Source organism: Scleropages formosus, chromosome 25, assembly GCF_900964775.1.
Source record: "Scleropages formosus chromosome 25, fSclFor1.1, whole genome shotgun sequence".
Taxonomy (NCBI): Eukaryota; Metazoa; Chordata; class Actinopteri; order Osteoglossiformes; family Osteoglossidae; genus Scleropages; species Scleropages formosus.
Window position 1 is genome coordinate 14,923,007 of NC_041830.1, and position 11,933 is coordinate 14,934,939.

At 44.0% G+C, this 11,933-nt stretch overlaps 1 protein-coding gene across 2 annotated transcripts; it reads right to left on the reverse strand.

Moving 5' to 3' along the window:
- Positions 1–1,681: 1,681 nt before the first annotated feature.
- On the reverse strand, positions 1,682–8,131 carry LOC108921729 (profilin-2-like). Of its 2 annotated transcripts, none has more exons than XM_018731380.2 (3): positions 7,703–8,092; positions 5,459–5,651; positions 1,682–3,038 (listed from the first exon to the last, which is right to left on the reverse strand). In XM_018731380.2, the coding sequence occupies exons 1-3, from the start codon at positions 7,829–7,831 to the stop codon at positions 2,941–2,943; spliced, it is 420 nt and encodes a 139-aa protein (XP_018586896.2). In that variant the 5' UTR covers positions 7,832–8,092; the 3' UTR covers positions 1,682–2,940. The 2 variants fall into 2 exon arrangements, with proteins under 2 accessions (XP_018586896.2, XP_018586897.2); XM_018731381.2 differs by lacking the exon at positions 1,682–3,038 and adding an exon at positions 3,045–3,373 and having other exon boundaries at positions 7,703–8,131.
- Positions 8,132–11,933: the final 3,802 nt, after the last annotated feature.

Consider the following 11,933-nt stretch of genomic DNA (forward strand, 5'->3'; position numbering starts at 1 on the left):
AAGTTCAGTTTTGTGTGTAAAAGTGCAATATTTTCACCATGTAAGAGCCCAAAGATTAAGCATGCCTTGGATTAAATCGGTGTACACACCCTGAAAGAGGTGGTTCATTCACTGAATACTCCCATGAACTATGACAATACTTCTAGCACCTGATTACATAAAACTGAAAATCTACAACTTCAGAAGCCTTTCCTGTAGTTCAGGCAGATCATTTTATATATAAGGATCAACAGCACTTTGGGAAACGCATGACTTAACTCTTCCTTATATAGAAGTACAGCTGTAACCTTCTGTTCATGTATCAAATTTGATTTGGATATGATCCACTCACTGTAATACAGGTCTTAGTCTATTTACAAGCTTGGAATAACCTGTTGTACCTAAATCACTAAGTCTAGTGAAGAAAGTTGAAGCAGCCTAGTATTTAAGGCCACAGGCTACAACTACAATCATTTGTTCTGCTGATAGTTTGCAATGGAAATACAGAATTGCTTGCAGGAATTTTTTGTGCTGCTAAAGTAACACAGCAACAAGTCACAGGCTTCAGTATCGCCACTTTATGACACGGGTGATAGGTTTAATGAGCCGAGGCTAAAAGGAACATCATGATGCAGTGTCAATGTTAACTGCCGCATGAGGAGCTACTCATTGATGGTATTCAAAAGGTTTATCAGTTTACCCAATTAGCTGGCTTTAAACAAAATATGAAACCATAGTCAACCTGTGACCTTTAGGTGTTCTAAGGTCAGACCCAAGGTCACAGTTCAAAACCGAACCTGTGTGACATCAAGCCTCGGTGCTCAGCGACTGCCCTTTTCATACATCTGCGGTTACCTTACAAATGAGCATTTTCTTTTAATACAGTCAGGGAACTTACTGAGGGCAATACAACTAGCGCTACCACATTCGAATCGGTGCAGGTGATCGCAGCACTAACACTATATGGGTGAAGTACTAAGAATGTCCCTTAACCCCACACTTCACAAGTGGTTCTGCATTTAGTGGGTAAATCATGTGGTGTCCCTTACAAATGAGTCTCCAATACATCAATATCATGGGAGAAATGAAGCAACAACATTCAGGAGTTTACGTGCAAAAGGAAACAACTTCAACTCATCTGGTTGGAATAAATTTATTTGATCTGTCTGTAAACAAGGTGGTTTATCAATTTTATGGCATTTTCTTTGTTTTAATGTAGCTGAATCAAATGAGTTACTGTCTAAGATGTAAGAAAAAAGTGCAGGGAAAGAAAACAAAAATCAGCAACAAGATTTTTGTTTTAATCTGTACATATTCCACAAGGGCTGAACATTTCAAGCTTATTCCAAAATACGCGTAAGGAAGTGGTATTCAAATGACTCCTTTCTGGACAATGGGTTGAGTCCATTTCACAACAGCAACAGATCATATCTCTATGTTATGGCACAAGATGCAGATTTTGCATTAAGTTTCAACACAACCAAGTTCTTATTCCAACCAATACCCATCTCCCATTAAGTGTACAGTTATACTATTCTGGGTCCCCCCCCCCCCCTTAACTGGACAACATTTAGTACCTTTCTTTTGACAGACAGATTTTGATTCCACTTGGAAATTGGTGACCTGGAGCACAAGACTATTTATTCCAGAGTTTTGAATTTTCTCCACAGCCAAATGCAGTCGTTAAATTCAAACTGACTTGTTTTCTGCAACAGCACTTGAGAAGGAGACTGCAGCTCCATCTGTTTTAATCAAGTTAGCAAATCCATTAGTGTCTTCCGGTAGTTCTTTAAAAAGTTAGTGCTTTGCACTCAGTAAACAGGTGAAGCTAGCAGTCATCCTTTACAATTCTGTAAACCCCCCCAAGCTGCAACTACAAATTGGTCCTATGAGGAGAAAAGTGTATACACTATATATTCAAAGTGAATGTACTCCAGATGGCTGTGTTGGGATAGCTACTGTCCATGGCAGCCTTTTTTTAAAACAAAAAAAGGACTGTATTTTACAGGAGGTGGCAAACAAGTTAAGTGCCTGAGCCATTGTACAGGTGGAATGTCCATGGAGATGCAGTCAGGGATGTGGTGAGAAGGTCATGGGAAGAAACGACCTATATTTCAATGATGCTATTCTGCCACTGCACCGAACTATCAGACACCCCCATTAACCAACTGTAAGACAACATCCGAACACAACAGCAAAAGCATCTCGAGCAGGGTACTGCAACTCAAAAGAAAGTGCAGTGTACAAAATGGGGGGGGTGTTAATGCAGAAATGTAGTGTTTCATTTTTTGTGTCAAGATGGTATACTGCTGCTTCAAAGGAACAAACTTGGGTGTCAGAGAGATGTCCTGCGTCGGCTAAAGCTGAAAAAGGTGAGGAAGTGTGGTTCAGAAAGGGGGGGGGGGGTACAAAGTGAAGCCCAGAAAGCACATAGATAGGCATGCAGTTCTCCCTCACAGACATGCTCTAGAAAAGGAAGACAGTATGAGCACAAAAACCGCTCAAGGTGCTCAAAAGGCATCCCGATCCAGCACTGCACTACCGGCACCTTCTTGTGAAATGTCAGTCATTTAAAGAGGTCTCAGGTTTGCCAACGATTCTGCATTAATGCTAGAGTGCCCACATTTGTTAAGTGTCCCAATTCCCCCCAGTTCTTTATTTTTAAGTCTTAGTTTTTTTTTTTTTTTTCCTTTTTTGTTTTACACTGTCACATTAACAACATGCTCATTTTGCCATGGTGCAACAGTAGAGCCAGATGAAAAGTTTGGTACACAGTGTTAATGCAAATATGTGACTGGGTGTAGGAGCGGTTGGAGGGAATTTTAAAAAGGCAGGATGGGGGAGAAAAAAAATGAAGGGGTGGGGGGGAAGCGTCTACTAACTAGTGTGGGTCGCAGTGTCAAACGGGTGACGGTAATGAGTTGCTAGATGGATGGAGGGGGCGGGGGAGGAAGAGGCTGCTTAATATCCGGACTTCCTCAGGTAGTCAGCCATGTGATATGATTTCTTGTTGAGCTGTCCTCCATGAACACCTTCCTTTCCCATGGCTAAAACCAATGCTGGAGCACACAAGGAACAGAACAAACAAAAAACAAACCAAGTGAAAAAAAGTCTTTCCCCACTAACATAGGGATTTTAAAAGGTGACATAGGATCTTACCCCCGTTACCCTTCATTGCTATTAATTTTTCCAAGACGTTAATGACTGCTTGAAGGGGAAATCTTAACAGCAATTTTTTTTGTAAATTATTTTTCTTCTTTTTATCCCTCTAATCTACTCAACGAAATCAGACTAAACTAGAACCCTGAATCCCGTAAGTATTTTGCCATTGAGTATGCCTTCTTATTCAATCCGCCTCCATGGACCCCTTCCTTGCCCATTACAAGAACCAAGACTGGAAAGAGAGAGAGAGAAAAGGGGAGTTTAGAGAAAGCAGGCACACATACACACACGTGGCTGAGATCAGAGCAAAAGCACCCAAGGTTAAGACAGTAAAACAAGAGACAAGCAAGACAAGTTAGTTCACACCATTCTCACAATCTGAACCTTTTAGAATAAGACTGCAGGTCAACAGAACTACAAATGCTGCAATTACTGAAATGAATGCTGAAATTTCTGGAATAGCAAATAGGGAGGGGGGGGGGGGGGAAGAAAAAAAAAAAAAAAAAAAAAAAAAAAGTTATCCAAGATAAGTGAAACCACTTTGACTGAAACAGCTCTCAAGTTTGCTGAAAAAGATTTCGCTCTGCCTTTGGACATGTGAATGTTGCTAAGGATATCTGCAACGGCATCAGTTCTAACCCTAACCTTACAGGTATGGCTACGGCACATGATCGGTGTAATGAATTTATTCCCCTTTGAAATCTGGTTGGGGGTGTTAATGTACGGTAAGGTACACTCGTGAAGAACGGCCAATTCACACGCACGCTGGCTGAATTCCGAATTGCTCATTTGCCGGACAGGAATGTGAAAGAGGGGAGTGAGAAGAGCAGTTGAACATCATCTCTGTCCAGTGCAGCAATGACCCTCTCAAACTGCTGAATCATTTTGATCGCTGGAGAAAACTGATGTGTCATCAGGTATAATGTTGAAAGACGACTTCTTCCACACTATGACATAGCTCTGGTAAAAATAACCACTTCCTGGCAGCGGCACTGACACTGCTATAAAAAGTGGACACCTGTAGTGGTTTTCTCCACTCTTTCTGCAAATATATCAATCCATGTAATACCAGCTGTTCATATAGCAATTACACCTGGTCAACTGCCAAACATGGCTGCAGGCTATATGCCGCATTTCTATGGAAAATTAGATGAGAACGGTGACCCTGCAAGAACACAAACCTTTGGAGAAGGCTCTGCTTTCAGCCAATTTTTCACCCTCAACACCACAGCACAAACCTCGACTGAAACTGTGCGACAGGGTTGGACCCTATTTGCTTGCACAGGTACATTCAGTATGAAATTAATCAGTGTTTCAGTCTTGAAGCCTTTAAGGTATGGGTCTCCTTCACAGGAGGGTGAAATGCTCTCCAAGAGTTTCAAAAAGCTTTAACATCCACACAAATATTTTAATGTGTTTGTTAAATATTAACAGTGCCTGCCTTTGGTCCATATTCACAAACTTGAGTCAAAGGATTTTTTTAAGTGCAGCTCCTCGGCGATGAGAAGTACGTTTTCTCAAGTTACTCGACAACGCACAGCTAGTGAGGTGAGTCAAGTGTAGCTTCACCTATTCCTCTGAAAACTCATCTGTGACCTCAGGAAGTTCTTACAACTGAACTATTCTGTCATTTCCAATGGACACAAACTATTTAGTGGGGGGTGGCTGGCTTTTGTCTTTCCTCCCTCATGCAACTGAAACACTGTCAGAATTAGTGCACAAACTTCTCTCCAGGAAAACAGTGTACTTTTAACTAGAACAAGTGGGTTAATGACAGCAAGAATAGTACACATGCAAGTGCCGAATCCTTTTCAAGGGAAAAGACCCAAAATGCCCAACGCTGAGTGGATGGGAGAAAACAAATTAATAGTTTGCAAGTTATATTGGCAACTGTTACCACAGATTTTCAGAGTGGAAGAAAAGGGTAGGAAGGAAGGTGGTACAAGGGGTACCACACAGTGGTCTCAGGATGGGTAGAATTGTCACCTGAGATTTTTAAAAAGCCTCTTAAAGGGCCTTATTACACCATTTTGGAAAAAAATAAACATGGCAAAATACATTGAAGAAAACAAGAATTCTCTTTATACATGTTTTCACACCCTTTAAACCCAAGTCAATGGGTATTAACACCATGTCAATCTGGAAGCAGACTTCACTAGAACCAGCTCAAGACTGAACTTACACTGTCATGCTTCATTCAGTTTCGCAAAGACAGACCTATCGTGCACAAAATGCATCAACCTATCCCATCTAAACATCACACACTATTACTCCCATATGCGTCACAAAAGGCGTTACCTTGAGAAAATTACATTACCTTTGCCGGCTCTGCCTATGGAAATGTTGTATGTTGGCTCTCCACCTTGACTCTTTGTCCTGATGTCCATTGTCCAGTCACCATCAATGTAAAGGCTGTCTCTGATCACAGAGCACTTCTTCAGACCAAGGGTCAGACCACTGGTGAAAAAACCCTCGCGGTCCTTTCCCACTAAGGTATCAATTTCTTGAGGCTGAAACCACACAAAAGGGCAGCAACTGTAAGTGAAACTAACTTGGTATCAAGCAGCAAGTGTTTTCTTATTTACTCTGGGAAAGTGACAGGGGTCAAATCTACCAAACCCATTTATGAAGCTATAAATTACTTCCAGGAGAGAAGTTCATTCAACCTGCATCTTATCATCCTAATTAAGATATGGACCCCCTTAAACTGAGCTCCACATGACCATCCCTGCTAAATATTCTAACCTTTTACTCATGCTGTACTACAAATCTACACACATGCTTTGTTGGTACACTGATAAACATGAGCCAGTAATTCGGCACAATACACATGTATGAAACATCCCATAATTCCAACTTCAAGAGAGCACTCATCTTAAACGCTCAGGGCATCAAGTTAGCATGGAATGGGACCTCTTAGCACAGGGTGGCAAATTAAAGTGGACCGAAGGGGTGAAGAAAAGCTCCAAATCCCCTTCATCATTAGGAGACGTCCTGATCACCACGTGGGGGTCAACTGTCCAGTCTGACCACCACTTGAACACTTTATCCAGGAATTTTAAGGGCAAATCATTGCAGGCAAAAAAGCTATTAGCTGGTCTGCTTTACTTCTTTGTCTGGGCAGGGAGGGGTGGAAAAGAAAAGGGGGGGAAGGGAGCAAGAGGAAAGAGAGGAGGGAGGAGGAGGGGGGGAGAGAGAGGGAAAAAAAAAAAAAAAAAAGAAAAAAAACTTTTCAAGGCGTTGTCCTCCAGAAGTGCACAGTCATGCGGGCCCAACGCCATTGCAGCTCCACAACTTGCGTTATTGCTTTGGGACAAAACTGTTCAGTGAAAACCGGACGACAAAATTTGTCACAAATATTACAAAAAAACGGTCTGGGGAAAAAAAACATTCCCACGACCTGTGTGGGGGGAGGGGGGAATAATAATAATAAAAAAAAACCCTCTCATACATACTGGGTTTTTTATTCATTCGTGAACAGACGCACTACCGACTCGTCCTTTTGTGCGGCCCGCGCGCGCCGTCCACGAGACTGCCAATGAAATGACCTGCCCGGAGGAAATGGGGTCCGCGCGCGCTAAGGCAAAGCTCAGCTGGTGGGGTGAGATTAAACTTAAAAACTGGACATGCCCGTCTTCGCAACGCCACACTTGACTCAATCCCTTTACAAAATGGAGGATTCGCAATTCCATTCATTCTCTGGAACACCGCGGCTCTTTTAAACGGCGTGAAGGCGCCCCGAAGGCGCTGGAGGCCGAGAGAAGCGCCATTTCAGCGCCGGAGACGAATAACGGGTGTTCTGCAGCCGCGCCGCACAATTCCGAACCGTCGACACGAAGAGAGGCGACGAGGGAAGGCGCCATCTTGGGGAACGCGGAGGGGCGGCCGCGAGGACGGCATTCTCAGCGGGCGCTACGCGCGGCGGCGTCCGCAGAACCCCTTCCGCCCAGCGTGGCCTACGCAACGCTATTTGCGTAGTGCGCTGGACCGCCGGCCCGCTCCCATCCCCGCTTTTCTCGGCAGCGTCGCCACCCCTGTTGCCCGCAGTGCCGGTCACACAAACGGCCAGTCACGTATACGATAAACACTTCAGCTTAGCCACAAAGCGGCTGCATGATTCCCCCGCCAGAGGTTCCTTCCCACACAGAAGCGGCCCGTTAGACGTGTCCCTACACGCTAACGGAAAAACGCTACCAAGCAGGTGTTATAACGGTTTTCCCTCGAAGAGTTACGACATTTTTTCCCGAGACACGGGCCGCCTGTAGCTTAGTGGCACCTAGTAAAAAAGCTTCAGAATTTCAAGGAACGAGGTACCTTTAAGTTTAACAAGCCACCTTTTCACGAACCGCCAAGAAAATTCTGATGTGACCATTCTCTATGGAGCCAATTATTAAGGAGAGATGCCACGCGTCTTTAAATTATGTGCATTTCGGTTTCCAAACAACGGATCCGCCGCACTCTATAATATAGTCTATGTATGTGGCCCTCCAACCACACATTCTCTCAAAACCAGTGAGCCGGTAACGTCGGGCCGTTTTCTGGTTTGCGGAGATTTTCTTACCGATATATTGTTAAAAACGCCGCCGGGATGTGCTGCCCACACGTATTTGGCGTCCGTGTAGCCAATAATGGCGGCGTCCTGGCAGCTGCCGTCGGCCATCAGGTTATCCACGTAGCCTTGCCAGGACATATTCTCGTCTTATCTTAAAAAAAAAGGAAAAAACTACAAATGTCTAGTTTTCCTTACAAAAATCTGAAAGCGCTCTTTTCTGGGTTGTGGTATAATGGGTGCTGTAGATAGAGTTCAGACAACTGTAGTGCGTCTCAGCCACAGCTCCGTCGCAACCCCCCGGTGAAATGTTCGCTCGGGCGGCAGAAGAAAAGCCGAGTCGGCGGGCAGCGCTTGGGTGTAGTCCCCGAATCACTCCGCGCAGCCGTTCTGCGGTCCTCGGCCACCGAGTGCGCAGACCCTTACTGTATCATTCCGCGGAAGGAGAACTGCGACGGGAGGAGCGGAGGAATACAGCGCTATGCGTCCACAGAAGTGTGTGTGGTGGCGGGGGGTCGACGCAAAGTTGCACGAGACGGGAACGTTCCCGTGACGTGTCATTTCCCTTATAAGGGTTTGCGCGCTAATCGGCGCGAGGGTCTCCATGAACATAAAGAAAACGGATTGAAAGAATCCGTTGAACCGATGAGCTGGGTGTCTGAACGTTCCTTCACTGCAGTTTTTTGTACTTAAAATACTAATGATAATAATAATAACGACTGCAGCCTGCACTAATAAGCTTTGCACAGAGAAAATGATACATTCTTTTTTATACTATTAATCCCAGGCCCAGGAGATGAGAAGAAAAACCCAGTATAAGGCTGGTCAAAAGGTCCAGGCCTGAGAACCACTGATTGAAGTGCTAGTCACAGTAAAAGTTATTATTACTTCTATGAACAATATGATTGTTTTACGCAAAATTATTCATTGCTGCCACCTTAGGGCACTCAGCAATTTTAGCATCACAAAATGCAGTCTGAGCTCTTCTGTTGGCCATTAGTCCAGTTCCTTGTTGTCTACGCTGAAATAGATCTTCCCCTCACAGGGAGCCTCAAAATAATAACATTAAAATGTCAGACAGCTCCATCCGAAGTTATTTCAAGGGAAGATTTTTTTTTCCCTGAAACTATAGAGCTGCAGTCACTTTGGAAGATAATATTTTCTTGGGTTAAGAGATCATACTTTTGTATGAGCCTCATGGGGCAAACTTCCCTGGGCGGAGGGGGAACTGCCACGAGGTTATTTATGCTCTCTGCTGGAATGTGAAACAAAGGAAATTTCCTGGAAAACAAAAGCAAGAGTAGAAGGCCTCACGATCCCCATCCTGCTCAACACATTTTAGCTGAGCGCCATCATACAGCACCTATCTGGCACTTCCAACAACTGTAATATTTAATATCTGAGTGGATTACTTTGATTTTGGAGTAATTCTGACAGTGAGGTCTTCTATCGTCCTTTTATGGCATTCGGTGTCCGTTGCGGCATGATGCTAACTGAACATTAAATAAAACTTGGAAAGCAACTTGCCCGCTGATCATGTGGTTCTCTCTGTTCTCCAGCACTTGTCCATGACAGAGGTTTTTAGTTACTTTTCAGCCCTTTCTGTGCAATTTCAGTTCAATTCACAGACTGCCGCCTGCTTTCTTAAATATGCTTTACCTTACATTTTTACCTTTTTATACCTCACGTTCTAGAACTTTCTGTCCATGTGCGGGGGCGCAGTGGTGCAGTGGGTTGGACCACAGTCCTGCTCTCCGGTGGGTCTGGGGTTCGAGTCCCGCTTGGGGTGCCTTGCGACTGACTGGCGTCCCGTCCTGGGTGTGTCCCCTCCCCCTCTGGCCTTATGCCCTGTGTTGCCGGGTAGGCTCCGGTTCCCTGCGACCCCGTATGGGACAAGCGCTTCTGAAAATATATATGTGTGTGTGTGTGTGTGTCCATGTGCAGTGTACACACACCCTGAAATAAATAAAACTATTGCTGGAAGCAGCTTCATCTCGAAACCCTTTAAAAAAGGCCACTAAAGTGCTGAAGCAGTATGTGAAGCAGCAGTGTGATCATTTCTACAGGAATCCTTAAATAGATCCATCCGTAAAGATGAGTGTGGTGGAGCTTTTCTGTAGTTATGCCAGCCATTGATGTCGGCATCTGCATGAATAAAAATGAGTTTGTCGGACCTGTGAAGGTGTATTTAAACCCTCCGACTCCATCATCTCTGTCTTAATTAAATTGAAGTTGCTGCGTCCACTTTTCATCGCACAGACAACCAAAACCATCTACAGTAGATGACCAAATGTAGCTTTAAGACATACTTTCTATAGATGTACTGCTTTTTTCAATGAGGTGTAAAGTAGTTTTCTTTTTCAGCAATCAGACAATTAACATTCATGACAGCAGTACATGGCATCTCAATAATTGATTGTCTTCCCGTAAAAATTCTAAAAGTAGGTCTTGCACACAACATGGTCCTGAACCCGCCGCATGTTCATATTATTCACTTATTATTATTTATTCACTCATCTGATACCTTTCTCCATTGCGATTTACAATTGTAGGGTTGTACACTAAGCTAATTACACTGATTTACCCATCTGTACAGCATGTCACAGGAAGGAGACACGGCGATGGAGAGAAGGAGCCAATTCAGCCACTTTCTTCACCGAAGGGATCGTGTCCTGCAACGTTCCTAAAAAAAAGAGCCTCTGTGCTACCAAGGTGGTGAAGATTCTGACCAGGTTTCTTCTCTCTCAATGGGGTGGAAATAATTTAGCAACTGTCCTCTCTATTTTTGAACCTTCAGACTGGGAGCTTCCAAGTAAATGTCCACTGTTTTGATGGGGCTCGACTCCATCAAAAGGGTGCGAGGCAGGGTATACCCGGGACAGGACCGTGGTACGTTGCAGGGCAAGCACTGTAAGGACTGAAACACATGCTAACACAGCGAAAACATGCCAACTCCGCATAGAGTTTTAAACCTTCATTTGAACACCCAGTGGTGAGGCACCAGTGCTTCCTGCTGTGCCACCATGCCAGTTTATTAAATACCACCATAATTTAAAGAAATGGGTTTCAGGCCACAGATTCACCTTGAAGATAAGTTTCTTGAACCCTACTGATGTATGATAATTATCTAAAGTGGATGCAAATTTATTTTGGACACATATGATAAAAATTATTGGTCAAGTGCAATGGATTCCACAATAAATTCTGAAAAGACACAGAGCGCCTTTGTAGCATTTATACCACCAGCGTTTCAGCCGCCATCCATGTATTTAGAGCACAGTGCATTTTACTACATACATTTGTCATTAGCATCGCTCTCAGGAATCCATCACGCCATGGACCATCCAAATGATATATTTTCTCCGAAGGACAAACAGGCCTTTAAAAGAACTTGACCGTAAATGGCCACTGGAGCTGCGCTCACTTTCGTCTCACTTTGCTCGGTAGATGCGGCGCGAGATTGCCGCACGCACAGTAAGATTGCTTGAAAATATTTTTCTTGCGATTATCCTTTCCTCTTTGTGTTGCGAACAAACACTTATAAATGTGTTTGGTTCATGCATAATGAATCGCTGCCTGTCACAGTCATCTGTGAAATCGCGGGGGTGAACAATCCAGCCAGATAACACAAAATAAAATTAAAATATATATATATATATACATACTGGGGCACTTAAAATGAATTTTATTCAAGCTGCTGTCATCACATGTAATCGTTCAAACCTGAAGCCAATCTGGCAAGCGGCAGCACAGAGGCATCACAGCAGAATTATTATCAACATGACAAACAAAGCAGATATGTGTCGAGCCAAAGATTTCCATTAGAAATCACCGACGTGCAATCTCCAGCATGTACTCCTGGCTGGGAGCTTTGCATAAAAGCAATTATCAAAGAATGTAAAACTGTAAATCATAATCCACTTCTCAACCGAATTCACAATGCATCTGAATTATGCATAAATATGAGACGATGCGCAGAGACGGGATCGCAGGAGAAGGTCTGGGGCTGAGCGTGAGTTCCGGAAAGGACCCTACGCCGTCCCGCTCCAGCAGCACCAGGCTGGTGCGACTGAGGGCCGACTGACCCTTTCTGGCACTCGTAGGACTTTCCCTCCAAAATACATAAAAATGTGTTCAAAGAGGGGTAAAGGCCCACAGAATTACATCAGCTAACACAGTACACTTTCAACTATACTAATGCTAAACCCCAAGATCCGAGCAGAAGCCAAGGAAAGAAGCCTTC

Coding starts and splice junctions, on each gene's coding strand:
- LOC108921729 (XM_018731380.2), bottom strand. CDS start 7,831: ATGTCCTGGCAAGGCTACGTGGATAACCTGATGGCCGACGGCAGCTGC. Junction 5,652..7,702: donor GCGTTTTTAACAATATATCG/GTAAGAAAATCT, acceptor GTGTGGTTTCAG/CCTCAAGAAATTGATACCTT. Junction 3,039..5,458: donor CATAGGCAGAGCCGGCAAAG/GTAATGTAATTT, acceptor TGTGTGCTCCAG/CATTGGTTTTAGCCATGGGA.